The following is a 26,277-nucleotide window of genomic DNA, read 5'->3' as shown; positions in this document are numbered from 1 at the left end:
TGAGCACGGGAGTGGGGCGGAAGTTCCTCACCCGCCATTTTTCTTCCTGGCGCCGAGGCATTCGCAATGCTGTTTTGTCAGCTGAAAGTGTCTGGGTTGGCTGAGCCTCCGAGGCGGTGAGATGGCCGCGCACACGGGAGACTTGGGTGTAGACTTGGTGAGATGCGAGTGCTCGAGGTGGGAGGGCAGGCCTGCAGGGGCGTCCCGATTCCTCTGCTCCCGGTATCCCTAGAGCCTGGCATGCTTTCCCAGCCCAGGTTTCCTCTTTTAGAGAGATCCGGGTTCTCTCTCCTCTGCACAGCTGTGCCCGGGGCTTCCAGCTGCGCCGCGGGGGGTGCGGGGCTCGGCGTTTAGGTTCTCAAAAGTGGAGCCCCGCTTTCCTGTCTTTCGGGTTCAGGGGAAGCATCGTGTAAAATCCACCACTCAGTTCCTTCAGCACAGTGCCTTTTAGGTTGGTAATCCCTAAATTTCCAGGAACTTGCCCAAACTGCCAAACTCAAGGGACCTACATACAGCTGTGTGCTCAGGAGGAGAGAAATGACCTGTTGTGACCAAATATTTTTTCTAAAATCTTTGTGATTTTAAGAACGTGGTGCTGAATCTACAAACATGTCAGTGGTTAGGCGCAAACGGCAGTGGAAAGAGGATGGTAGAAAAGACTTGATAAATGCTGGCACAGTCATCTCCTAGAGCAGAGTGTGTTCTAGGAAAGCGAGTTGTGTGCTGGCTCAAGTTTAAGTTTGGAGATGTTGAGAAAGGAGAGAAACAATGCAGTTTGAGTAGTAATTTTGTTTCTCCTGATCACTTCATCTAAATATTTGTCCATATCCCCAAAAGGAAAGTTTGTGTCAAGCCAAGAGCTTAAAACTGGGACCAGGAGGTGAGATTCATTTAAATGTAGGGAAAATGAGTGCTCTCAAAAACAAAAAGCATTGAGGGATGGGAGGTTACAGTCACTAAAAATAAAGCACCTAGGTAGAATTCAACATCTGCTGCTTTTACTTCGTACCCAAGCGGTTGTTGTCTGTATGTATTTTGTACTCGTTGAGAATGTCTGTGAGTCTGTCAGAAAAGAACATTTCAGTTTCTTTCTCTCTGGTACAGAGAACCTAACTCCCATCGAATTTTCTGAGCAATAACGGTGTTTGGGAGTCTTTCTCCTAAACACCCTTTAAGCAATATTAAAATTACATCGTAAAAATACATAGTTAATAGATGGCTCGGGGTCCAAACCCTCCATCACTTCTTAATGGAAACTGGCTACCAGAAAGAGCAAACGGGCTTTGAACTAGCACTACAAATAGCATAGTAAGACTACCCGGTTTTCAGGACTGTTCTAAGGATGGACCACCGGAATTGAATACAGGAACACCCAGCTGGTATTGAAGAATCTGTTAGTGTTCAAAAAAGAGCACTGATTTGCATTGAGATGTAATGTCAGAAAATGACAAATCTGAACCTTCAACTAATTAGGTGTTTCTTCACTTGCCAGTATTGATCCTGTGGAAGAGAGAGGTTGATACAGAAGAGTTGAAAGGGGGGTGTTTGGAGGTCCCAGAATGAAATTTCCTTTGAGCTCTTGTTTCGCTTACTGCCTGAAGTTGAACCACCCTGGGACATTATATGGTCTCTAAGCAAAAGTACATTTTTTACTTTCTGGACGTGGGTTCCCTTGTGAATTCTGGGTAGAGCAGATTGCTTCCATGGGCTGCTTTATTTAAGTTTCCTTGATAAAGACTTGTTAACAATATGTCATATCCATGGAGTCACCATTTTGGTGAATTAGTTGGCTTCTATTGTGCCTCCCATCTTTAGCACGTCACCAAGAGTTTACCAGTGCATAGATGTTTTTAGACATTCTTCATAAATTTGTCATTTGTTTATCAGTAAACTAAAGTTTCACTTTTTAAAAATTTGAATAAGTTAATAGTGTTTTTTCTATATAATTAAAAAAAAATATTGTATCCAGGTGTGGTGTCACATACCTGCACTCAAGAAGCAGAAGCAGGTGACTGTGAGTTGTAGACCAGCCTGGTCTGTATAGCAAGTTCCAAGCCAGTCAGGGCAACATAGTAAGACCAGTCTCAAAAATGATTACTATTGTGTGAGTGTATAATATGTGTGTTGTGGGGAGAGCATGCATGCTATGGCTTGAGTGTGGAGATAAGGGAACTATCATATGGAGCTCCCGCTCCTATGTGTGAGTTCCAAGGATTAAATTCAGGTCACAAGACCACTGAACCATCTGTGTTGCTTCTAATATAACTTTTTAATAGTATTTTTACTTTACTTTGTGTGTATGTGTGCTTGTGTGAGTTTATGCATCCAGAAGCTCAAGGAAGCCAGAAGAGAGCATCAGATCTCCTGGAATAGGATGGTTTTGAGCCGCCACCATGTGGGTACTGGGAACTGAACCTAAGTCCTGAAGGAGCATTTACTGCTCTTTACTCCTGAGGTATCTTTCCAGTTCCTAAAATAACGTTTGTATTATGCTGAAAGCTTTTTATGAGGATTCTTTGACTCAATATCTTTCACATATGATGGTAGATAAAATTTTGGTTAAGTCAGTTCAACTACTACTTTCTCTGCTTGTGGGACTTAGCTTGTTTTGAATCTTTTTTAAAATAATTTATTTTGTTTTATGTGCACAGATATTTTTGCCTGCATGTATGTGTGTGTGTGTGTGCCTTGGACCTGGAGTTACAGACTTGAGCTGCTATGTGGGTGCTAGAGATTGAGCCACCTCCTTGGCCCCTGTTTGGAAACTTTCTACTGTGTTGATAATATCCTGACTCTTATGCTTGTGAACATAAATTTTTTTCACAAATTTTTATACACAGTGGAATTTGAAAAAAGGGTGGATTTTTGATGATGTAATTAGTTTAGTAGAACATTTTAATAGTCATTGAAGTTATCTGATCTTCCATTGATATAGAAAGATAGATAGATAGATAGATAGATAGATAGATAGATAGATAATGTGTGTGTATATGTGATTTTCTAACACTTGAAAAAATAGTGTATGTGTGTGTATGTGTGATTTTTTAAACACTTGAAATAATCTATTTTGTCTATTTGTCATTAAACATAATTCAATTGTAATTTATCTTGCTTTTACTGATTATTTTTGGCATTCAGTAACCTGCTTATGTGGCCCTTTGTGGTTTATGAAATTCTCTTTTTCCATTTCTGCCCCTTTCCCTCCCTCTTTCTCCTTATACTATGGTATTGTATTTTTAATTTCAGATTTAATCACTTACAGTTTATATGCAGCAAAATTAATATATATATGTATATATACATATATATGTAGTCCTTTGTAATCTCAGAACAACCACATTATTTTTGAGTTCTTATTTTTTGACATATTCTATGTAAACAATATGAAGGAAGACTGTCTTATTCCTATCCAATACTGATGCCTTTTATTATTCCTTGCCTTATACTTTCTTGGAGTTTTAAATTTTGTATATGTGTGTTTCTGTGTGTGGGTGTATGCACATGTGAGTGCAAGTACCTAAAAGTCCAGATGATGACACTGGATCCTCCAGAGCTGGAATTACAGGCTGTTCTGAGCCAACTGGTCTGGGTACTGGAAAACAGACTCTGGTCCTCTGGAAGAGTAGAATGTAATCTTAACCACTGAACAATCTGTCCATCTCTCTCTACAGTCATCTGATCTTAGAATTTTTGTGCATCTATACGATTAGATGGTAGATTCCATACATTTATTTTTATGTATTTCTCTATCTCACATAATTGTGTAATTCTTATTTATAATTAATATATCTTATTTATAATTATAATAAGAATATAATTCTTATTATACATACTGTGGTATGTAATTCTGTTTAAACAATGTATGGCATCTGGAATTATTAAGATTTTTTTTCATATGTATTTACAAGAAGTATGGGTTCTTTGTAATGCCTATGTATAGCCTAAGTTTCTCCTGTCCCATCCAGCCCCACGGTCCTGCAGCCTCTTATAAAATAATCATTCAGGGACTTAATATTAATTGAAAATTATATAACCTGTGGCAGGCTTCTTGCTAGCTCACTCTTATAACTTAACCCATTTCTATTAATCTATGTTTTGCCATGTGGCCATAGCATTACTGGTCTGCTGACATCTTGCTGTTCCTTGGGCGGCAACTGGCATCTCTCTCCTCCTTTCTTCTCTCCATATATCTGTATCGGGCACTATGGGGGTCCAGCCCCTCGATAGTCCCCTCCCAGGGTCCAGGAAGAATCTATAACCAGCTCATAATTAATCTTTGATGAAAAGAAATGAATCTATGTACACAAAACTCCTTAGTTCATACACTTTATTATTCTGTGATAGTTCTCTCTCTGCACACTTCTATTCTGCTCTCATGTCTAGCTCCTTTCTTGCCTGATTTCTCTATATTCATCTACTGTCCCCTCTAGGTTCTATCTTAATTCCTTCATCTAGTTCTGTCCCTTCTAGTTCTGTCTCATCTATCTAGTTCTTTTCCCTATCAGTTCATCTCCCATCTCCTTCTCTCTCATCTTGTTCTTCCCCATCTGGCTCTTCCTCATCTTCCATCTCGTTCCTCTAGTTCTCTCTTCTAGCCTTTCAATCTAGTTCTTCCCCATCTCAGTTTGTTCCTCTCAAGTTCTTACCCATCTAGTTCTTCCATTCTCTTTTCTCTTCTCCTCCCTGTGCCCTGGAAGTCCCGGTATATATACATATACATGTACATGTACATGTGTATGTATATGTATATGCATCTATGTATGGGATTGTGCACATTCATGTAGTTGTCATATGAATCTAGAAGAGGGTATTGGCTCCCCTAAAGCTGTAGTTACAGCTGGCTATAAGCTGTCTTATGTGGTTGCTAGGAACCATACTCAGGTACTCTGGAAGAGCAGCAAGCTCTCCTAACCACTGAGCCATTTTTCCCTCTCCCAGTTTTTTAATGTGTATACTTTTATATTCTTTGACTGCTTATGAGTTTTTGTTGTGTCCTTGTTTGTTTTTGTTTGTTGAGACAGGATCTTTTGTAACTCACGTTGGCCTTGAACTCTGGAAACTCCTCCCTCTCCTGAAAGCTGAGATTACAAGTGTGCACAACCATACCTTTCTTGTCTATGATTTCTTACCAGGAATTGTTTGATTTTTGCCCCATTTATATATCTTCTTTTAGTTACTTTAGCCAAATGAGGCTTATCAACATTTTTAAAGATTCCCTTAAATATATATGTGTTTTACCTGCATGTATGTATGTATACTGTAGCTGAAGTTTTCTCTGGTCCTATCCAGGCCTGCAGCTGCTCAGACCCAAATAAACATACAAGGCTTATATTATTTTCAAACTATATGGCCTAATGGCTCAGGCTTCTCACTAGCTAGCTCTTACATCTTAAATTAACCCATTTCTATAATTATATACTTTTGCCACATGGCTTGTGTCTTATTGGTACTTTAATCTTGCTTCTCATGGCAGTGGCTAGCAGCATCTCCTCAGCTCTGCCTTTCTCCTTCCTCTCTGTCTAGTTGGAATATCCTGCCTAACCTTATTTTGCCTCACCCTTGGTGAAACAGCTTTATTTATCAACCAATCAGAGCAACACATATTCACAGCATACAGAACAACATCCTAAAGCAGTGTACTATGCACATGTCTAATCCCAATAAAGGACAGAAGGGTCTTGGATAGACTATAACTGGAGTTACAGATGGTTGTGAACTGCCATGTTGATTCTGGGAACTGAATCCAGGACTTCTGGAAGAACAGCATATTCTCTTAACCCAAGTCATCTCTTCATCCCCCACCCCTGTATTTGTTGTTGTTTGGTTTGGTTTGGTTTGAGGGGTTTTTTTGTTGTTGTTTTTGTTTTTGTTTTTAAAGATTTATTTATTTATTATGTATACAGTGAGTGTTCTGTCTGCAGGCCAGAAGAGGGAGCCAGATCTCATTGTAGATGGTTGTGAGCTACCATGTGGTTGCTGGGAATTGAACTCAGGACCTCTGGAAGAACAGCCAGTGCTCTTAACCTCTGAGCCATCTCTCCAGCCCTGGTTTGAGTTTTTATGTTTGCTTGTGCTTTTGATTTATTTTTTTTTAAATAGGCTCTCTGTATATAGCCCTCACTGACCTGGACTGACTCACAGAGATTGGTTTGCCTCTGTCTTCTGAGTGCTGATCATTTTTTTTTTTTTTGAAAACTTTCCCTGGGGAGATATGAGCAAATATCTGTTCATCCCAGATAGGGCACCAACAGCAAGACCAAAATGATGATGGTGATGAGGAGGAGGACGATGATGACGACAACGATGACGATGACGATGACGATGATGATGATGATGATGATGATTCCAACCAAGTCTGCCTTGGTGAACCACTGGGTTTTCTGGGATTATTTATAGAAGTGTATAAGTAATATATTGGGATTATTTATATAAGTGTACAAGTAAGCTGCCAGACTCTGGCTGCTTTATCACCAAAAAGTCCTGTCACAACTTGAGTGACATTTTATGAAAGCTGCATCACTCTAGTTCCCAGCAGATCTTGTTGTAAGTGGCTCCATACCAATGTCTCTTCTCTGCAGCATTTGTTTACTACTCACATAACCTCAGAGAGGATCCTATTGAATCTTGTAAGGTTCTGTAGTTTGCTGAGTCATTTCTTATGAGTTTCCTGGATCTCACTCCTCTCCTTTAGAGGATATTTCCAATCCCAGGAAACAGCTGGATAACACTCAATTCTTCATGATTTGGCATTATTTTCTTTTTTCTCTCAACTTCTAAAGTAGAAGGTTAATCATTGTGTCAATATCTTTTCTTGAATTCATTTACTACTTTAGGTTTCATTTTCAGCTTTTCTTTTTCTAAACCCCACAAGTTCTGGTAATACACTGAATTTCATGTTGTTTGGCATAGTTCAATTTTTCATGAGGTTTTTCTTTTCTGTTATTTAGAAGTTGACAGTTTAATCTCTTCTTCATTTAGGTTTTCCCAGTTGTTGAAACTGGTTAAATTTCAGGGTTGAATGAGAAGATACACTTCACAATTTCTTTTTTTTTTTTTCCACAAGTAAAAAAAATCACTTTACTTAAGAGTGATTATTAGTTCCAAGCTGTCTATCTTAGGGGAGATTCCCTGTGATCTTGAGAAGAATGTGTACTCTACCCTTGTTGATGGAGCAGTCTGCATTACCAGATGATACTAGTTCACAGATCACACTGTTGGTTTTTACTGTTTTGTTACTTATGCCCTGCTTTAGTTAGCTGTCAGTTATTGATACAGATATGTTGAAGTCTCCATGTATAGTTGTGTATCTATAATTTCCTTGCTATTCTATGTATTTTTTACTGCATGTATAAAGAGGGCTATATTTTAAAAATTATTTGTCTTCTTGGATAATTGTTGTATTATTATTTGATCCTTATATTTCTTGTAATTTTCCTTGAGCTACTAATGCATGTTTAGTCTACAATTAATATATCTACCCTGTGGGGCTGGAGATATGGCTTGTTGACAAAGAATCCTGGTAATTCTCCCAGGAGACCCAGATTTGATTCCAAGTATCCACATGGTGTTCACAACCGTCTGAAACTCCAGTTCTAGGGCATTCAGTACCTTCTAGCTTCCTCAGGCACTTGGTATGCTTGAAGTACACAGACATACATGCAGGCAAAAAACAGTACACATGTACACATACTCTCTCTCTCTCTCTCTCTCTCTCTCTCTCTCTCTCTCTCTCTCTCACACACACACACACACACACACACACACACACACACTCCAACTGTTTTTATTTATGTCTTGAAGTATAGCTCTGTATTATTATGGGTAGTATAGTTTAATCCATAAAACAAGACTCAGTTGTGGTGATATTTTGTTTGTAATCTAAGACATAAAGCTTGCCTGAAGATCAGAATGCAGAGCTAAGCCACTAGTTAGCCATAGAGGACAGGCAGTGGTGGCACATACCTTTAATCCCAGCACTTGGGAGGCAGAGCCAGATAGATCTCTGTGAGTTCAAGGCCACCCTGGGCTACACAAGATTAATCCAGTCTAACAGAGCCAAGGAAGCAGAGAAATTGATCCAGAAACACAGAGCCAGTCTGTGGTGGCACACACCTTTGATCCCAGCACTTGGGATCTCATGCCTTTAATCTAAGCACTAGGGAGTTAGAGACAGGAAGTGATATGGCTGGGCACAGAGAGGAACTATAGGCATAAGTTTCTCTCCAGCCTGCCTGTTCCCAAATAACTAGCAGCTGCTTCCCAAAAATAATTTTGTGTTGGGCATTTACTGCTGGGCATGCTACCCCTAAGTGTAGTTTCTATATCCAATGAGACTCCATTGGAGAACACTAAGTGGTTATCAATTGAAGATACCTTCTTTGTTAGGGATGGGGGAGCATGTCCACTTCTTCTCAGCACTGGGACTCCTGGCTTGAACCTGTACAGACCCTGGGCATGCTACCCCAGTCTCTGTGAGTACATAGCTGCATCAGTTCTGTTGTGTCTGGAGAACACTGTTTCCTTGGTTTCTGTTTGTTTGTTTTCTAAAGAGAAACCAACAGATGGAAAAAGAACCTAAGAGAAGAGATAAGAATCAGAGACCCAGTCATTCACAAACTTGGGAATCCCATAAAAATACTAAACTGAAAGCTATAATTTATACACAGAGGAACTGCTATAGACCTGTACAGGCCCTGTGCTTGCTGCTTCAATCTCTGTGAGTTCAAATGTATGAGCCTTGCTCAGTTGATTCAAAGGGCCTTATCTACTGACCTCCATCCCCTCTGGTTCTTACACTCTTTCCACCTCCTCTTCCATGAGGTTTTCTGAGCTCTGAGGGGAAGAAATTGATGAAGACATCCATCCCATTTAGGGCTGTGTATACCAGCGTATCTGTTTGTCTCTCTCTCCTCTCTCTCTCTCTCTCTCTCTCTCTCTCTCTCTCTCTCTCTCTCTGTAAAATGTCTGGCTGTGGAGCTATAAAATGTCTGGCTGTGGATCTCTGTTTGTTCCCATCTGCCACAGAGGAACCTTCTCTGATTATGGCTGAATAAAGCATTAATCTATGAGTATCACTACTTTTATTTTTTAAAGACTAGTTGTATTTGGTTTTACCCTACATCTCTGGGCTTCCTAGTCTTTGGTTCTTATTCACCCAAGTAGTGTCATGTATGGGTTCCATCTTGTGGAGTGGGCATTAAATCAAATCAGAGGTTGGTTGGTCACTCCCAGAAGCTTTTGCCACCATTGCCCTAGCATATTTTTCAGGCAAGACAGCATTGTAGATCAAAAGTTTTGTGCTGTGGATTATGCTCACTGTTAAAAATAAATAAATAAATAAATAAATAAATAAATAAATAAATAAATAAATAGATAAATAAATAGATAAATAAATAGATAAATAAATAGATAAATAAATAGATAAATAAATAGATAAATAAATAAATAATCTGATTGGCCAGTAGCAGGGCAAGAAGAGATTGGGTAAGACATCCTACACAGGAAGAATGATTGGAGGAAGAAGGGTGGAGTCAGGAGAGATGCCAGCCAGCTGGCCAGGAAGCAAGAAATGCTAGAGGATAGGTAAAGCCATAAGCCATGTGGAAATACATAAATTAATAGAAATTAGATAATTTAAGAGTTAGCTAGTAACAAGCCTGAACTATCACCCGAGCATACTAAGTCTCTGTGTGGTAATTTGGAAGCAGCTGTAGGAGGAACAGGTGGTCAGGACAGGAAATCTCTGCCTACAGTTTTATGGCTGAGTTGGTGCTTACATTTCTTTTTTGGTAGCCTGAAGAGTACCTTCCCATACCAAAAGACACTACAATGTAGGGGTGAAGGTTCAATGTAGACACCAACTCGACCTTTCCATGTTCAGTGAATTGTGTGGGTGTTGTCTTCAGCAATAGGGCCCTGTTCTCAGTTTGTAGAGAGCAACCTATTGTCTTGGCAACAGCCTGGGTTGTTTGGGGATTTATTTCCATGAGACCCCTTTGGCCAACAACTCGATTGGATGTAACCCAGTCCCAATACTGAAAGCTTCATTTAGTGACAAGAGGTGGGCATTCGTGATGCTATCTCCCCATTTTGGAGACTTCTTTAGGATCACCATATATTTTAGCAGTTTCCACTGTACTAGGATTCCACACTACCCTACAAATGCTCCTGAATTCTAGTTGTCTCTTCCAAAATGTACTCCTTCAACCCTATCTTCCCTTCCCTTCCCATTTTCTCTGCTCTGTTTAGATGCAACAAGTGAACTTGTTAACAGAAATACTTATGGATTTTTCCAGTGTCAATAATGCCATTTACATTTAATCTAAACGCAGCTTGAGATAGCATTGCATGGTCACCAAGGCTATTCCTGACACCCTTTGTATGATTGAAAGTTATAGTAAATCAGGGGGGAAAAATACTTCAAGATACAGACACATTCAGTTTACTCCAAAAGCTCAGAAGTAATAGCAAGAATTGACAGTTGGGATTACATGGTACCGGAGAGAGAGCCAAAGTAGAAAGAGAGCCTAAAGAATGACAGGAAATTTTGTCAGCTGTCTCGGAATTTGCTGATAGGACAAAAGGGTCTACTATATAACACACCGATGCTGAATGTAGAGGAAAGAATGAATGCAGAGGGGTTGGAGAGGAGGGAAAGGAGAAATGAAGAGGGGTTTTGTTTTCATTGGGGGGGGCACTGCAGGGATGAGGGGAGGATATGGAGGACTGGGAGGTAGGTGGCATTGGGGCACATGATGTGAAACTCCCAAAGAATCAATAAAGAAGTTAAATTTTAAAAAATCTCTCTCTCTCTCTCTTTCTCTGTCTCTCTCTCTCTCATGTGTGTTTGTGTGTGCGTGTGTAGGAAAAAGAACAATTCTTGAGAGTTACTGCTACCTGCCATCTTCTGGGATCTGGGGACTAAATTCAGGTTGTCTGGCCTGTACACAAGCACTTCCACCTGCTGAGCTATCTTGCCAGACCTCAAGAACTCTTGAAACAGCCTCCTTGTTGAGCCCACCTTAAGCTCTTATTTCTCCTCATTTAACTGTTCATTTGAAACTGTCTTCCAAGATAGGTCATGATTCCTAAGGACTATGTTCCCCTTTTGCTTTTCTTTTCCTTAAGCTGTCCTACCGTCTGCTCAGTGAAGACATACACAGATTAAGACAACGAACCATCACCTTTTGTAAATACTGGAGAGCTCAGCACAACTCTGAAAGATACACATTTAAATCAGGAGGTGTGGGTGCTGGTGGATTCTTCACAAGAGTGAGCACGATCAACTATGTATTTCTTCTGGATACTTTCTCAACACATGTTTTGAGAATGACAATGGAATTTACATTCTTTTTCTTATTACTTAACTCCTCATAGATTTTTTTTTAAAAAAGATTTATTCCAGTGTGTGTGTGTGTGTGTGTGTGTGTGTGTGTGTGTGTGTATGAGTGTGTGAGTGTCCAACAAGTCCAGAGAAGAGCATTGGATTCCCTGGTCCTAGAGTTACAGGTGGTTGTGAGGCAATTGATGAGAGTGCTTGGAACTAAACTTGGGTCCTCTTCAAGAGCAGCAAGTGCTCTTAACCACAGAGCCTCGTTGTCAAGGATTTTTTAAAAAGCTCAGTGTTTTTACTAGGGTATGTTCATTGTACAGTGGAATAGGTTTCATGATAAATTTCATCATATCCACACTCCCCAGTACTCTTGTGGTTCCTTCCTCCTGCCGTTAGCCTTCCTCTTTGCAAACAGCCCCCTTCACCTTCCATACCTTTCTTTAAAAATCAAGATTCAGGGGCTGGAGAAATGGCTCAGAGGTTAAGAGCACTGACTGCTCTTCCAGAGGTCATGAGTTCAATTCCCAGCAACCACATGGTGGCTCACAACCATCTGTAATGAGATCTGGCGCCCTCTTCTGGCCTGAAGGGATATATGCAAGCAGAAGCAGAACACTGTATACATAATAAATAAATTAAAAAAAAAAATCAAGATTCAGCTGGGCAGTGGTGATGGCACATGTCTTTAATTCCAGCACTTGAGGCAGATGGATCTCTGTGAGTTGGAGGTGAGCCCAGTGTAAAAAGTGAGTTCCAGAACAGCCAGGGCTACACAGAGAAGCCCTGTCACCAAAAAAAAAAAAAAAAAAAAAAAAAAAGGAAAAACAAAACAAACAAACAAAAACAAAAAAAGGGGGGGGTAGAAAATATTTGGTATTATAAAAGACAACATATTTGTCTTTGCATGTTTGACTTATTTTGCCTAATATGAGGATCTCCAGTTCTATCCATTTGCTATAAAATGACATGATTTTATTATTCTTTGTGGTTGAATAAAACTTCATTGTGATATATAACTGTACAGTTTCTTCAAATTTTCATTTGTTGATAGACACTTTGGCTGATTCATAGCTTGACTATTGTGAATAAGGCCATAATAAAAAATTTTATGTAGGTACCTCCATTGTGTGCTTATGTATTTTGCTTTGTGTATATACAGAGGGGTACTACAGCTGGATCTCATGGTAGTTCTATTTTTATGTTTTTAAGAATGTAAAACACAAACAGGACCTCCATACTGACTGACCACCAATGGTGTATAAGGGTTTGGTTTTCCCCTCTACCCTCAACAGCATTTGTTTTATTTCTGTCGTGATAGTCATCCAAATTGGGGTGAGGCAGAATCTCAGTGTAGCAAATGTAGTTTTCGCCTGCATTTCTCTGATCAACTAAAGATTTAAATCATTTCCCCATGCTATTTATCTGCAATTTATACTTGTTCTTCTAAGAACTGTTGAATTTATTTGTCTGTTTATCGACTGGACAATTTACACTTTTTTGTTTGGTTTTCATAGTTCTTTATATACTTCTAGAAACTGATTCCCTGAGACAGCTGACAAAATTTCCTGTCATTCTGTAGGCTCTCTCTCTACTTTGGCTCTCTCTCCAGTACCATGTAATCCCAACTGTCAATTCTTGCTATTAATTCTGAGCTTTTGGAGTAAACTGAATGTGTCTGTATCTTGAAGTATTTTTTCCCCTGATTTCCTATAATAACTTTCAATCATACAAAGGGTGTCAGGAATAGCCTTGGTGACCATGCAATGCTATCTCAAGCTGCATTTAGATTAAATGTAAATGGCATTATTGACACTGGAAAATGAGTAGATTGAACAATAAGGCATGTGAAAGCCATATCCATGAAGCCAGCTGCCTCACTCAGATATCTTAAATGTCACAGCAGGCTCTCAGCTAGCTTGGCCTGAGATTCTCTGAAATCAATGATAGTCTCCATAGGACACAGTCGAGAATCCATTGAGCAGACTCTTGACCCTGTTTCCAGTGGGTAGAATCAGGAATTACCCACCAAGAACAGGAAAAAGGTAGTCCTACTCTAAATGCCAGTTTTACACAAAGTAAAATTCTATTAACCCTTCAGTCTGTGGGTACAATCTGCTGTTTATTGTGCCCTACTTAGCTCAATAGGGATTGTTTCTGCTTTCACCCAGAGGTCAAGGGGACAAGCCTTGGTTTGTTAGCCTACTAGACTCATTGGGCAAAGCTGTACAAACTATCCAACCACATGGCTATGGGAAAGAGTCTTTTTTTAACCCTGGGTATCATCCCTTCTGATGCTGCCATTTTTAGAACCTGAAGTATGCCAGACTCCTGGTAACATAGCCTCTGTTTTCACTGTGACCTCCAAGGGCCACAGTTGCCATTTTGAGAAGCTTAAGACAATTGGTAAAGTCAGAATGGTGTTAGCTCTGTGTCTGTAGACTAGGGGTATGTTACCCTAGGCATTTGTGGCAGAACCTGACATTTTCCTGTCAGCTGCAGGTTCTGCAGCCTGAGTTTGCTACTGATGCTACTGTGCTCTTGGTTCCTCATTCCTGGTAGTTGAGGCAGGCCAGTAATTGGTACCCTTCTGTGGTGTCTTACAGAGCAACTTGCTCTCCAGAGATCTCTATGGACAACTGGCCTACTGTCTTTTGCTCTCAGGATGTGCCGTGATCTAGCATTTTGAAAGGAAGGCTTCCAATTCCCATATGTGGTTATTTCAGGGAAGAGCTGAGCAATTTGAGTGCCTGATACTTCCTTTCTCCTGAAAGCAGATCTAATTGCCCCATGGTTTTGGTTTTGGTTTGGTTTGATTTGGTTTTTAATTGTGTGGCAAATAGTCACTTGTATGTTTTATTAATAGCTCTTCCTGTCTCAGTCTGTTTCTTGCTTAAAGTTTATAGCTCTAGGTAAAGAGAGCTATGTAGTCCTAAGGTGGCACAGGCTATCACAAAACCAAAGAAAAGGAGAGACCTACTCAGACTGACTTTTATAGCATATCCACTGGAGGCATTTATAGCTCATTAATCCATGAATCAAATGAACACAGTATTACATTTATGAGGGGTGAGCCCTAATCTTCTCCTAAAGGTCCTACCTGATCTTCCTCCCTCTTAAAATCTCCTGATGGAGGTTAAAACCCTACCTGAATTTTACAGGAGGTAAACTATATTCAAGTGACTTGGAAGCAAATTCTTCAAGTTTGAGATGGCTTCTCTTATAAACATCTCCTTCCCCTTTACAATTTATAGTATTATCTACCACTTGTCTACAAGCATACACGTGATTACCTTCACTACTTTAGTGCTTTGGTTGTCGTTTTTTCTACAAATCAGTAAATACCTTTTTTTTCCCTCTCATTTCATATAACCTCCCCAGTATTTATTGAGCACACTGGACACAGTCCAATATCTCTTAGAAGGGATGGACTTCGAGCATGTTAATGAACAAGATGGGGTCAGTGCATAGCTTATGTAGTAATTCAATCTCACTTAGCACTAATCAGATGTCTGTTGTGGCCCTTGACTTAGTACTTTGAAAAGAACACACAAGCCGAATTTTCAGAACACTTTGAAAAGTAAAATATAGTGTGTCCAAAGAGGCATTTGCTTGGCATGTATGGGGGTAGGGCTGGGATTAATCTAACTTATATTCCACTAATTAACTTTTGTTTCTTTGTTTTGAAGTAGCATCTCACTCTATAGCCCAGGCTGGCCTGGGACTCATTAGGTAGCCCAGGCTACCCTCAAACCCTGGTTATCTTGGCCCAATCTCCTATATGCTAAGATACAGATGGATACCATAACACCCAGTCCTATTTAATATCCAATATACATCCTTTCTTTTCTTTCTCCAATATGACTCAAATGAAATTCTAAGCCTTAGCCTTGAGTATGAGGTAGAAAGATGAAACATGGTCTTCCTTGAGGGTTGCAAGAAAATGCATTTTCACAAGATTGGTAGACATACTGTTGAATTACCAAGATTTTCCAAAATATCATTTCTTCTGAGGTGAGGCACTTATAACACTGAGTAACTTAATTAATTTAATTTTCTTCATCTTGTTTGGCACCTAATTTTCAATGGAAACATATAGAAGTCCTTAAGTATGATTTACTAAGTTTTTGTTTTGTTTTGTTTTGAAAATAATCATTAACTAATGTCTTATTTTCTGAATGAAATGAATATGCTTTACTTGTTATATTTTCACTTACATTTTTCTCTACCTATATTCATGTGACTGAGTTTGAGTGGCTTTGCTAGAGTCTTCAAATGAAAAGTAGTTTTTCTTTTTAGAAGTAACTTACTGAACTTGACTGGGCACCAGAGACCCATGCCCTATGACTTCAGATGAAGGTCATAGGTGGCTTGGAAAAGGAAGTCATGGAATGTCTTTGATTCTTCTTGAAGTTAGCCCTGTAAGCATCCATGTGTGCTCACTGGGCACAGAAAGACCCTTGGTACTGAGAGACTGGAATATTGAATCCACATGCACTTGTGAGCGTGGTTATAGTAGAAGTGCTTAACCTTTCTTAGGTTGTAGCTATTCTTGCAGATAATTCTAGACATTGTACTGGAATGACAAATGCTTTCTTTTTGTTTTTGAAGATAATCACATGCAGAAAAGTAGATGATCATCATACTGTAAATGATGAAGGGGAAGGAGACGTTTATATGAGAAGCCATCTCAAACTTGAGCTGTCAGCTCCCTTGCTATAGCTTGAATATAGTTTGCCTCCTTATAGCTGGCGCTGACCTTGAACCCCTGACCACCTACATGCCTGTGCTCCTAAATGCTAGGTCTAGAGGCTTCCACCACCAACATTGGCTTAAACATGTTCCAAACAAGAAATGCTGCTTGAAGTAAGACATGACAGGGACTAGAAAGATAGCTCAGTAGTTTAGAGCACCTCTTGCTCTTGCTGGGGAACCAAGTTCGATTGATAGCACCCATATGCTGGCTTAAAACCATCTGTAACTCCAGTTCCAGAGGATCTGACACCTGCTTCTAGCCTCTGTGGGCACCACCAACAGGACATATACACACTAACAAAATACCTTTTGCAGTTTCATTTCCTCCTGCCCCCACAACTCACTAAATAAATACATACTTGCAGACAAAACATAGATATAAAATAAAACAAGTCTTGTTAAAAAATGCTGAAGATCATAACATTGTTTGGCAGGTGGGAAAGCCTCAACTGCCAAGTGTCTTAAAGCTTAAGCAGAAAGTTTTCTTTGTTAGGAGGATCAAATCAGAGTAAGAAAACAGTTGTGAGAGAAGAGGGAATGATTAGAGGGTGATGAAATCAGATCCTGCACCAGATACCATTTCCACCTATGGTCAGCCTGTTCTTAGGATAATGATAAAGAAGGGGAAGGGTGGGTCAAATATTCCAGGTCTGGAGGAAGGGAAGAGACTTAAGTGTGCTTAATAAGTGCTTTGTCTGTAGTGATCCATTAATCATTTTTGAGGCAAAATGTAGGAAGTTAGAAAGTATGGGTCTCACTCAGATATAGGTTTAAAAGGGTTGCAATAAGGCTGAGGAAGGAGGAGAATGCTTTTAATCCCAGCACTGAGGAGGCAGAGGTAGACAGAGTTCTAAGCCAGCCAGAGCTATATAGTGAGACCTATCTTAAGTGTGGGAAAGATTAAATAACAATCTAAACATAATGAAAACAGTGCAGTTTTTCTTCTCTCCCTCTTTGGTTTTTGAGACAGAGTCTTCCTACATAGCCTGCACTGGGCTTTAACTTGTGAGATTCTTTCTGCCTTTGCCTCCTCTGTGCCAAGATTACATGTATGTGTCACTATGCCTGCATTGCTACATTGTTTAATAAAGTTTTTTGTATGAATTTTAACCAAGTGTATACTCAGTATTAGTTTACTACTATTTTTGCAATGCATTTGGCAATCCCTTTAATATTTAAAGACTAGATGTTATAAATTTTTTATTCATTTGTACAGTGTGCAGTCCAACAGAGTGATCTATCCATAGCATACAGGACAATGGGGGAGCAGAAATTTTCAAGCACATACTAGCAAAATACCTTTTGCAGTTTTATTTCCTCTTGCTTCCCAAAACTCATTAAATAATACAGAGAATACACTTTCTCAAAGGTGATTTAATACTTCCAAACTAAGTATTTCCAAATTTCTAGAAGCTTTTTACACAAAACATTATGCCACTGCTACTATTAAATGTATCAAGCACTTCTAAACCTCCTGAAAGAATTGATTTTATATATAATAAATTGTGTACTATGTACACAGAACTGGTAAATAAGATCATACATGTAGCAGTGGTTGTAATATGATGTGGTTTGTAAATGACATTTGGGCCTCTTCACTTCCTTTCTCTATACCTTCATACCACAAGATAAATATAGGCATATAAGTAATGGTTATAAATAACTGAAAAAAATCATAGCAAAAACTTCCTTATGAAAGGTGAGCTTGCCTATGAATTTAAACACAAAATGCACAAAAGGTACCAATTTGGGGGCTGGAGAAATAGTTGAGTAGTTAACAGACCTTATTGCTTCTACAGGGGACCTGAAGTTAGTTCACAGCATTCATGTCAGGTGGCTCACAGTTATGTATAATTTTAGCTCCTGGAGATCCAAAACCACCTTCTGGACATTGAGGACATCTGTACATATGTGCATATTTACACACATGTGCACACACACAATTAAATTTGGGTTGTTTTTTTTTTTTTTTTTTTTTTTTTTTTTTTTTTTTTTTTTCAGAGAGTGGGGGTTCAAAACCCTGTGTATCCCTGGCTGTCCTGGAACTCACTTTGTAAACCAGGCTGGCCTTGAACTCAGAGGTCTGCCTGTTTCTGCCTCCCAAGTACTGAGATTCAAGGCATGTGCCACTTCTGCCTGACTTTAAAAAAAAAAATGAAGTACCTGCTTTACTACTTTATCATACACTGGCAACCTGTTTATTATCTAGTGAAAATTTGAGCTTGCCCTGTATGTATAGTATATGCACAGCAAAACAAAATGAATAAAACACTGAGAAAAAGATGGCATCCAAAAATGTCCAACTATAAGCACACTAGCATATCGCATTTTGCAAATAACTGAGCAAGTAGAGATCATATTGCTCACAGGGGTAGCTTCATGGTTCCACTCCCAAAAGAGCATATTCCATAGGACTTTTAACAAAATGATTATTAAAAAGTGGCATTTAACATATGACGAGTACTTTTAAACTTCAAAACAGACCAGCTCTTTCTAGTAAGGACAGCAACCTCCAGTATGTACAACATATTAGTAATCACTTGAAAGTATCTTCAAAATACGAACATTCTAGTCTAGAAACCCACCATTCCACCAGCCCACAAAGGTTTTAAGGGTTTGGTCAAAAGTTTTAGAAGATAGTCTTTCCTAGAAATTTTGACACAAAATACAAGAAATATTTACTGACTCTACTTTTGTTGCACACCAGCAACTTTTTTAGTATCTAAAAACATGAGATGTTAGTTCAGACTACTTTGTCTATGCTTACCTACACCCAAAATCACCGTATTGTCTGGTCTGCCTGGGACTTCAAAGGTCTAGGCTCTACAGGATTAAGATCAGGATCCTGCAGCCTGTGATGTCTGAGCTCTGAGAAGCCTCCAGATTGTTGGGAGAGTTCAGGGGAAAGGTTCATTGGTGCTTTGAGGCCTTTGCCTGGGCTCAAATTCAAAATTTCTATAAGATGCACTTCTGTCCAGGATTTTCTCAGTTGAAATCTACCAGGTCTGGAGAGAAGGGTGTTGATTAAGAGCTTTAGATTGTTATAATTTCTCTCAGTTTCCACCAAAATGGTCATAGCAGAATGCAGGTTCTACAGTGCCTGCTTTACTAATATTGAACACTGCAAACGTATTTAATCTCTGGAGACTTCTTAGAATACCTATTTAGTCTGTGTTGTGTGTCAGAACATTGACCCAAATTTTGGCAGTGTGTACTCTACAGTGATTAAGTAAATAGTTGCTTCATATGTTTTTAGTCATTACCTAGGGATTTAGGAAAATTTCAAACTTCTGTGGATTTCTGGAATGTTCTAGGCATATGAGGAGCAACTGAACCACTCAATTTTGTACTTATCAAGATGTTATGGGGACCTAGTGATTTGCTGTCCTTTATCCTGAATGGCCTCAAGATCTGTCTGTCTGAAGAAATGAAACACAATTAATATTGCTTCACATGATATAGGACAGGACTGATGGCTTTCTTTTCCCTTCACTCTCCCCTCTCTCCATGCTACTTGAAAAATGAACTTTTCAGAATGCTTGTTTCAGACACACTGCCAAAAACCACAACTCTTTCATGTGGCAGAACCTATTCAGTAAGTGGAGAGGTGTACAGTGATACTCTAACAAGTGACTGAAGTTTTCTCAATTCTTACCTTCTGTTTTGGGAGGGTGGAAAGAGGAGTAGTATGACCAAAATGACTTTTTTATTAGTTCTTTAGAATCTTATACAATGTTCATATTCATCCCCTCCCTCAGTTCCTGCCAGATCCACCACCACCTCTTCACTACTGACCCAAAACTTTGTGTCCTTTTTTTAAAAATGATCAAGTTCAGTTTATGCTGTCCATATATTCTTGGGCCCTTGGCCTTCAATTGCAGTGTGGTCAGCTTACCAGGGGATGCACTCTTAAAGAATCTTCCTCTACCAGAAGGAGAGCTAATATCTCCTTTGATAGGGGTAGGACTTAATTCTCACCTTTCCAACCATATTGAGATTTCATCTGGGTTGAGCTTGCACAAGTTTTGTGTGTGCTGCCGCAATCAAAGTAAAGTTGCATGCTCAGCTTCTCTGTTATGTCAGGAAGACATTGTTTCTTTATCGTCACCCACCACCTCTGTCTCTTACACTCTTTCTGCCCCCTTTTCCAAACTGATCCTAAGCCTTAGGAGGAGGCCGTGCAATTTATATGTCCCATTTAGGGCTGAGCACTGATATATATATATATATATATATATATATATATATATATATATATATATATATAATGATAAGTCATTATAAGTCAGTTTAATACAGTGTCATTTAGCAGAAAAATAGTAGGTTCTCCACTAGGGCCTATAACCTCTCTATATACAGGTTCTTGGTCCAATAATGGTGCAAGGTATAGCTTTTATCTTGTGGAGTAAGACCTAAAACCAGTCAGAAAGTGGTTGGTTAGTCACATGTTTGTGCCACTATTGCACCATTGGGCATGTCTGGTTAATCAAGTCCTCACTGCAGGTGGCAGTCCTCACACTGGGCTAAGATTAATGATTACTTTTCTGCTCTGGTAGAATGCATAGTACCTGCCAGTACTATGAAAGCTATCCAGTAGGGATAAAGCTTCCAGGTCAGTACTAATTGATATCTCCCTGTTCTGTGACTCGGGTATCTGGTATCTTCAGTCATTTTGCCTTACTGTCAAGTTTTGAAGGGTAAGCAATAGCATTGGCAACAGCCTGTAATGTTTGAAAGTCTATGGGACCTTACTGACCAAAAAACTCCAAAAGAAATAACCCAAGGCCTGGAGAGATGTATCTCCGGTTATGAGTACTGGCTGCTGTTCAGAGTACCCAGGTTCAATTCTGAGCACCCACATGGTAGCTCACAACCATTTGTTACACCAGTTCCAGAGAAGCTGACACTTCTGTCTGGCCTCTTCAGACACTGCATAGCACATGATACACAGACATATGTGCAAGCAAAACACCCATACACATAAAGTAAAAATAAATAAAATCTCAAGAAACAAAAAGGACACATTCCTGGCACTGTGCTTTTTCTTTGTTAGTCTGAGATGTCTAGTAGGGGTATTGTTGCCCCATTGTACAATGACACAATTGTAACTTAAAAAATTATGAATATGAGTGTGTGTGTGTGTGTGTGTGTGTGTGTGTGTGTTACGTGGTGTGTGTGTGTTATGTGGTGTGTGTTCAGGTGCCCCAGGAGGTCAGAGGATCTGGAGTTAGTTTGTTGGCTCAGTTTTTCTGTGTTTTCTATTCAGGTCATCTTTCTTCTTTTAACAAAGGTTTAAAATGTTCAGGAGGGGCTAATCTATAGCAGGGTTGGGATATGATCTCCTCTGTTTGTCTGGAAGTTAATAGTTGTTAAAGCTGCAGCCACTATTCTAGCTCTTCTGCTTTTTAGCCACAGTCTGGTACACAGACTGGCTTGTTTGAGGGGCTTGAAACAAGATTTCCCTGGTAGTATGAACTTATCTTGGGTCTCAAGGCTGAATAGGGTAACGGGAGGGTCCCAGTCAGGTAGCTGGAAGAACTTGTCAAGCATCCATGGATCTTTGGAGTAACCCATATAAGAGGGGTTTGGAAGGAGAATACAGGTAATCTATCTGGGCGGTCTGGAAGGTCTGGTGGGGAGCAGTACCATGAGATGGAATTAGGCAAGTATGAGATGGAAGGAGAGGGACCAGTTCTTATATTCTTGAAGAAGAAAATTCAGGAGATCCAGTTTCAGGACAGCCAAGCTTAGGCAATGAAGAACAGGAAGCTGGTAAAGATGTAATTGAACGGGGGCAGCAAAACTTGACAGCTTTGGCCACATGGTTCTGGAGTTAAAGATAGAAGAAAGGGGCTATGAAATTTGCCTCTGAGACTAAGGAAAGCTGCTGAGGCCAGGCATGTGTCAGGGGTGTCTCTGAATGGAGGCTTAGAGAGGCCATTTCGTGAAGCTGTGAAGTTGAAGACTGGATTGCCTTGGAGAACCTAAAATGTTGGAGATGCCAGAGCCATGGGATACCTGCTGAGGAGAGCTGCTAATAGGGAGTGGACCCAGCCCAAGAGAAAGAAGTGTGTTGCAGGCAACAGAACTGAAAGGAGTTGGAGATCCGAAGAGTGTTTTAACATCAGACATGGAATTGCAGAGTTTGGAGTGTGCCAAGCTGGGTTTCAGTCTTGCTTTGGTCCAGTATTTCCTCACTATGCTCCTTTCCCTGTGTTTTGGACTGTAATGTATATCCTGTGCCATTAAAAAAAGAAGATAAATCAGCCAAGGAAGATAGACAGTTTAAGCAGAGGTTGATTTAGCAAAGGATATCTTCCAAATAGAAATTGGAGTGAGCTGTCCCAAGGAAAGGGGCAACAATGTAGTGCTTTCTGTATTGAAGATTTTAAAGAAAATTTTATGACTGTATTTATAAAGTGAATGACATTAATTAGGAGATGGCTTCTAATTAATCTGGATCTCTTTTAGAGCGTGTGTGTGTGTGTGTGTGTGTGTGTGTGTGTGTGTGTGTATGTTTGCAATGTATATGAATGTATGTGCACTCACTCATGTTTGCAAATATAGAAGTTACAGGTTGATGTAGGGTGTTTTCCACTATCACTCTGCCTTGCTTTTAAATTTTTATTACATTAATTGATTTATTATGTGTATTTGTACATGTGTGCCACAGCATGCATGTGGAGGGCAGAGGACAACTTGAGGAGTTGGTTCTCTTCTTCTACCAAGGGAATCCCAGGAATCAAATTCAGGTGTTTTTTAACCATAAAATATGAGCTGATGCTAAATATACTGTGTTGTGAATCTTACCTCTTCTCTTGGGAATCTGTGGTATATTCTAGGAGACTATGACCTTTGAGGATATAGCTGTCATCTTCACTTTGGAAGAGTGGGCTTTGCTGGGTCTTTCTCAGATGAAACTCTACAGAGATGTAATGGAGGAAACTTTCAGGAATCTGATCTCTATAGGTAAGGGTAAAATCACTCCCTATTTCTCAGTCTGAGAAAAAGTCTGTCTTGCTCATCAATGCTGCTCAATGATTTGCAGTATAGAAAGGATCAATTTGGAGAATATACCAAGAATGGTCACATTATATGATTAAACTACTCAGAATCTAGTTTGTTTGTTTTGTTTTTTATGGTAGAATCTGTAGTGATTTTTCTGGTTCTGTATTTTTAGAACAAGCACAGGAATGCCAGAATATTGAAGATAACCACAAAATTTCCTGGAGACTAAGGTAATTTCCCCTTCCATATTAAAGAGAAATTACTCAAGAATATAGGACTAAACCAATCAAGATGGCACCCACCTTTAATCTCAGCACTCCATACACAAAGACAGTTATAGACTAAGAGTTATAGACTAGCCCCCATTTACATAGTAAGTTCCAGGTCAGCCAGGGCTACATGGTGAAATCATGTCTTAAAACACAAGAGACAAGACAAAGTTTAATTCCCAGCACCCACTTGGTGGCTCACAACCCTTTGTAACTCCAGTTCCTGGGGATTCAATGCATTCTTTTAGGACCAGGAAAGAAGATGGTATACAACCGTACAGGAAAGCAACATACCATACATATAAATAAAAATAAGTCTTTTAAAAAGTTTTTTTTTTTTTTCGAGACTGGGTTTCTCTGTATAACAGCTTTGGATGTCCGGGTACTTACTTTGTAGACCAGGCTGAACTTGAACTCAGAGATCTGCCAGCCTCTGCCTCCTGAGTTCTGGGATTAAAGGCATGTACCAACCACTACCTGGCTAAAAGTTTCAAAAATACACTAATATATATGGAAATATTTCAAAATCCAAAATAGTGGTGACCAAAGCATTTTGCATAAATGCATATGTCATTTAACTCTGACATAAAGAAGCAGATATGGGGCTTTTTAAGCAGAGGTAGGACTCAGAGGCTTTCAGTCTGAGGAAACAGGATCAGCTGAGGAGTTTGTGAGGCCTCACTAGCCACTTGACTTGCTAGTCAGAAGTAGTGCAAGGTCCTTCCAGCAGCCAGCTTCAGGCTTGACTTTGAAGAGAAGGCACCAGTGGTTTTGTGTGGTCTGCTGCAAGTGCAGGTAGCTGAACAGAGAGCATGAACAAGCTGGGAAATCACAACATGAATGCAGTGACCTATGATGATGTTCATGTTGGCTTCACTTGGGAAGAGTGGGCTTTGCTGGATCCTTCCCAGAAGAATCTCTACAAAGATGTGATGCTGCAGACCTACTGGAACCTCACTACTATAGGATACTGTTGGGAAGATCATAATGCTGATGAACATTGTCAAAGTTCTAGAAGACATGGAAGGCATGAAAGAAGCCAAACTGGAGAGAAAACTTCTGTATATATTCTGTGTGGTAAAGCCTTTGCATATGAGAGTCATCTTCACGGGCATAAAAGAACACATACTAGAGAGAAACTCTTTGAATGTAATCAGTGTGGTAAAGCTTATGCTCATCACAGTAGTCTTCAGATGCATAAGAAAATACATACTGGAGAGAAACCCTATGAATGCAATCAATGCGGTAAAGCCTTTGTTCGTCACTGTAGTCTTCAGATGCATAAAAGAACACATACTGGAGAGAAACCCTATGAATGTAATCAATGTGGTAAAGCCTTTGCACAGCATGGTCATCTTCAAAGGCATGAAAGAACACATACTGGAGAGAAACTCTTTGAATGTAATCAGTGTGGTAAAGCTTATGCTCATCACAGTGGTCTTCAGATGCATAAGAGAAAACATACTGGAGAGAAACCCTATGAATGCAATCAATGCAGTAAAGCCTTTGTTCATCACAGTAGTCTTCAGGTGCATAAAAGAACACATACTGGAGAGAAACCCTATGAATGTAATCAATGTGGTAAAGCCTTTGCACGACATGGTCATCTTCAAAGGCACAAAAGGACACATACTGGAGAGAAATTATACAGTTGTAATCAGTGTGATAAAGTCTTTTCAAAGCACATTAGTCTTCAAATACATAAAAGAAGACATACTGGAGAGAAACCTTATGAATGTAACCAATGTGGTAAAGCCTTTGTTCATCACAGTATTCTTCAAAGGCATGAAAGATTACATACTAGAGAGAAAGCCCATGAATGTAGTCAATGTGGTAAAGCCTTTGCATGTCAGAGTCATCTTCAAATGCATGAAAGAACACATACTGGAGAGAAGCCCTATGAATGTATTCAATGTGGTAAAGCCTTTGTACAACAGAGTCATCTTCAAATCCATGAAAGAACACATACTGGAGAGAAACCCTATGAATGTATTCAATGTGGTAAAGCCTTTGCACAGCGTGGTAATCTTCAAATACATGAAAGAATACATACTGGAGAAAAAAAACTATGAATGTAATTAATGTGGTAAAGCATTTGTATCACAGTCATCTTCAAATGTTTTAAAGAACACATACTGGAAAGAAACCCTATGAATGCAATCAGTGTGGTTAAACCATTACATACACAGTCATCTTCAAATGCATCAAACAACACATACTAGAGAGAAACCCTATGAATGTATTCAATGTGGTAAAGCCATTGCATATCACAGTCATCTTCAAATGCATAAAAGAACACATACTGGAGAGAAACCCTATGAATGTAATAAGTGTTGTAAATCCTTTGTATGTATCAGTAATCTTTGAAATAATGAGAAAAAGTCATTGCAGAAAAACACTAAAAATATAGTCAGTGTGATAAAGTTTTGCACTTTACCCAAGAGTAAAATTTTTGTGTGCATTGACTTTCTTAAAGCCTTTGCTTATCACAATAGACTTTGAATACCTGAAAATGATACTGAGGGCTATTTATTATAATGTATTTAGTAAAATCTTTAGCCAACACACTTACAGTCAGTTATATAACAGTGTTTATTCTGTAGAAAGAAATTGACAGTGTCAACAAACTGTTCAAGAATTATGATGTCCGTTTTTATATTGTTTGCACCAGCTATCTCATGGGGAAAAAAAACAAACTTATGAAGCATTATGTGTAGGGTAAAAGGGCCAGCTAAAGAAATACACCTTTCAACTAGAGCTAATGAAGCACACTTTGTCCCTGATTCCAAAGCCAGTGAAAGATACACTGTGGCCCTGAAACCAGAGCCATAATTTTAAGAAGAGCCAAGTGAAAGAAACACACTTTGTCCCTGAAACCACAGCCAATGAAACACACTCTAGCTTTGACCAGATGAG

The 26,277-nt window shown here is 39.4% G+C and overlaps 2 protein-coding genes across 2 annotated transcripts in view; both read left to right on the top strand.

Moving 5' to 3' along the window:
• Positions 1–17: 17 nt before the first annotated feature.
• Positions 18–25,685, top strand: LOC102902946 (uncharacterized). Its single transcript, XM_076559028.1, has 3 exons — positions 18–157; positions 22,927–23,053; positions 23,265–25,685. The coding sequence occupies exon 3, from the start codon at positions 24,174–24,176 to the stop codon at positions 25,431–25,433; it is 1,260 nt and encodes a 419-aa protein (XP_076415143.1). The 5' UTR covers positions 18–157; positions 22,927–23,053; positions 23,265–24,173; the 3' UTR covers positions 25,434–25,685.
• The window catches only part of LOC102923041 (uncharacterized), a 66,868-nt gene continuing 40,647 nt past the window's right edge, over positions 57–26,277 (top strand). The window contains exon 1 of the mRNA XM_076559027.1: positions 57–157. Within this exon, the coding sequence (XP_076415142.1) occupies positions 122–157 (36 nt within the window). The 5' untranslated portion in view covers positions 57–121. The remainder of the gene's footprint in view (positions 158–26,277) is intronic.

Source organism: Peromyscus maniculatus, chromosome 22 (genome assembly GCF_049852395.1).
Source record: "Peromyscus maniculatus bairdii isolate BWxNUB_F1_BW_parent chromosome 22, HU_Pman_BW_mat_3.1, whole genome shotgun sequence".
Classification (NCBI taxonomy): Eukaryota; Metazoa; Chordata; class Mammalia; order Rodentia; family Cricetidae; genus Peromyscus; species Peromyscus maniculatus.
This window is presented reverse-complemented; position numbering and strand designations above follow the sequence as displayed.

Coding starts and splice junctions, on each gene's coding strand:
- LOC102902946 (XM_076559028.1), top strand. CDS start 24,174: ATGAACAAGCTGGGAAATCACAACATGAATGCAGTGACCTATGATGAT.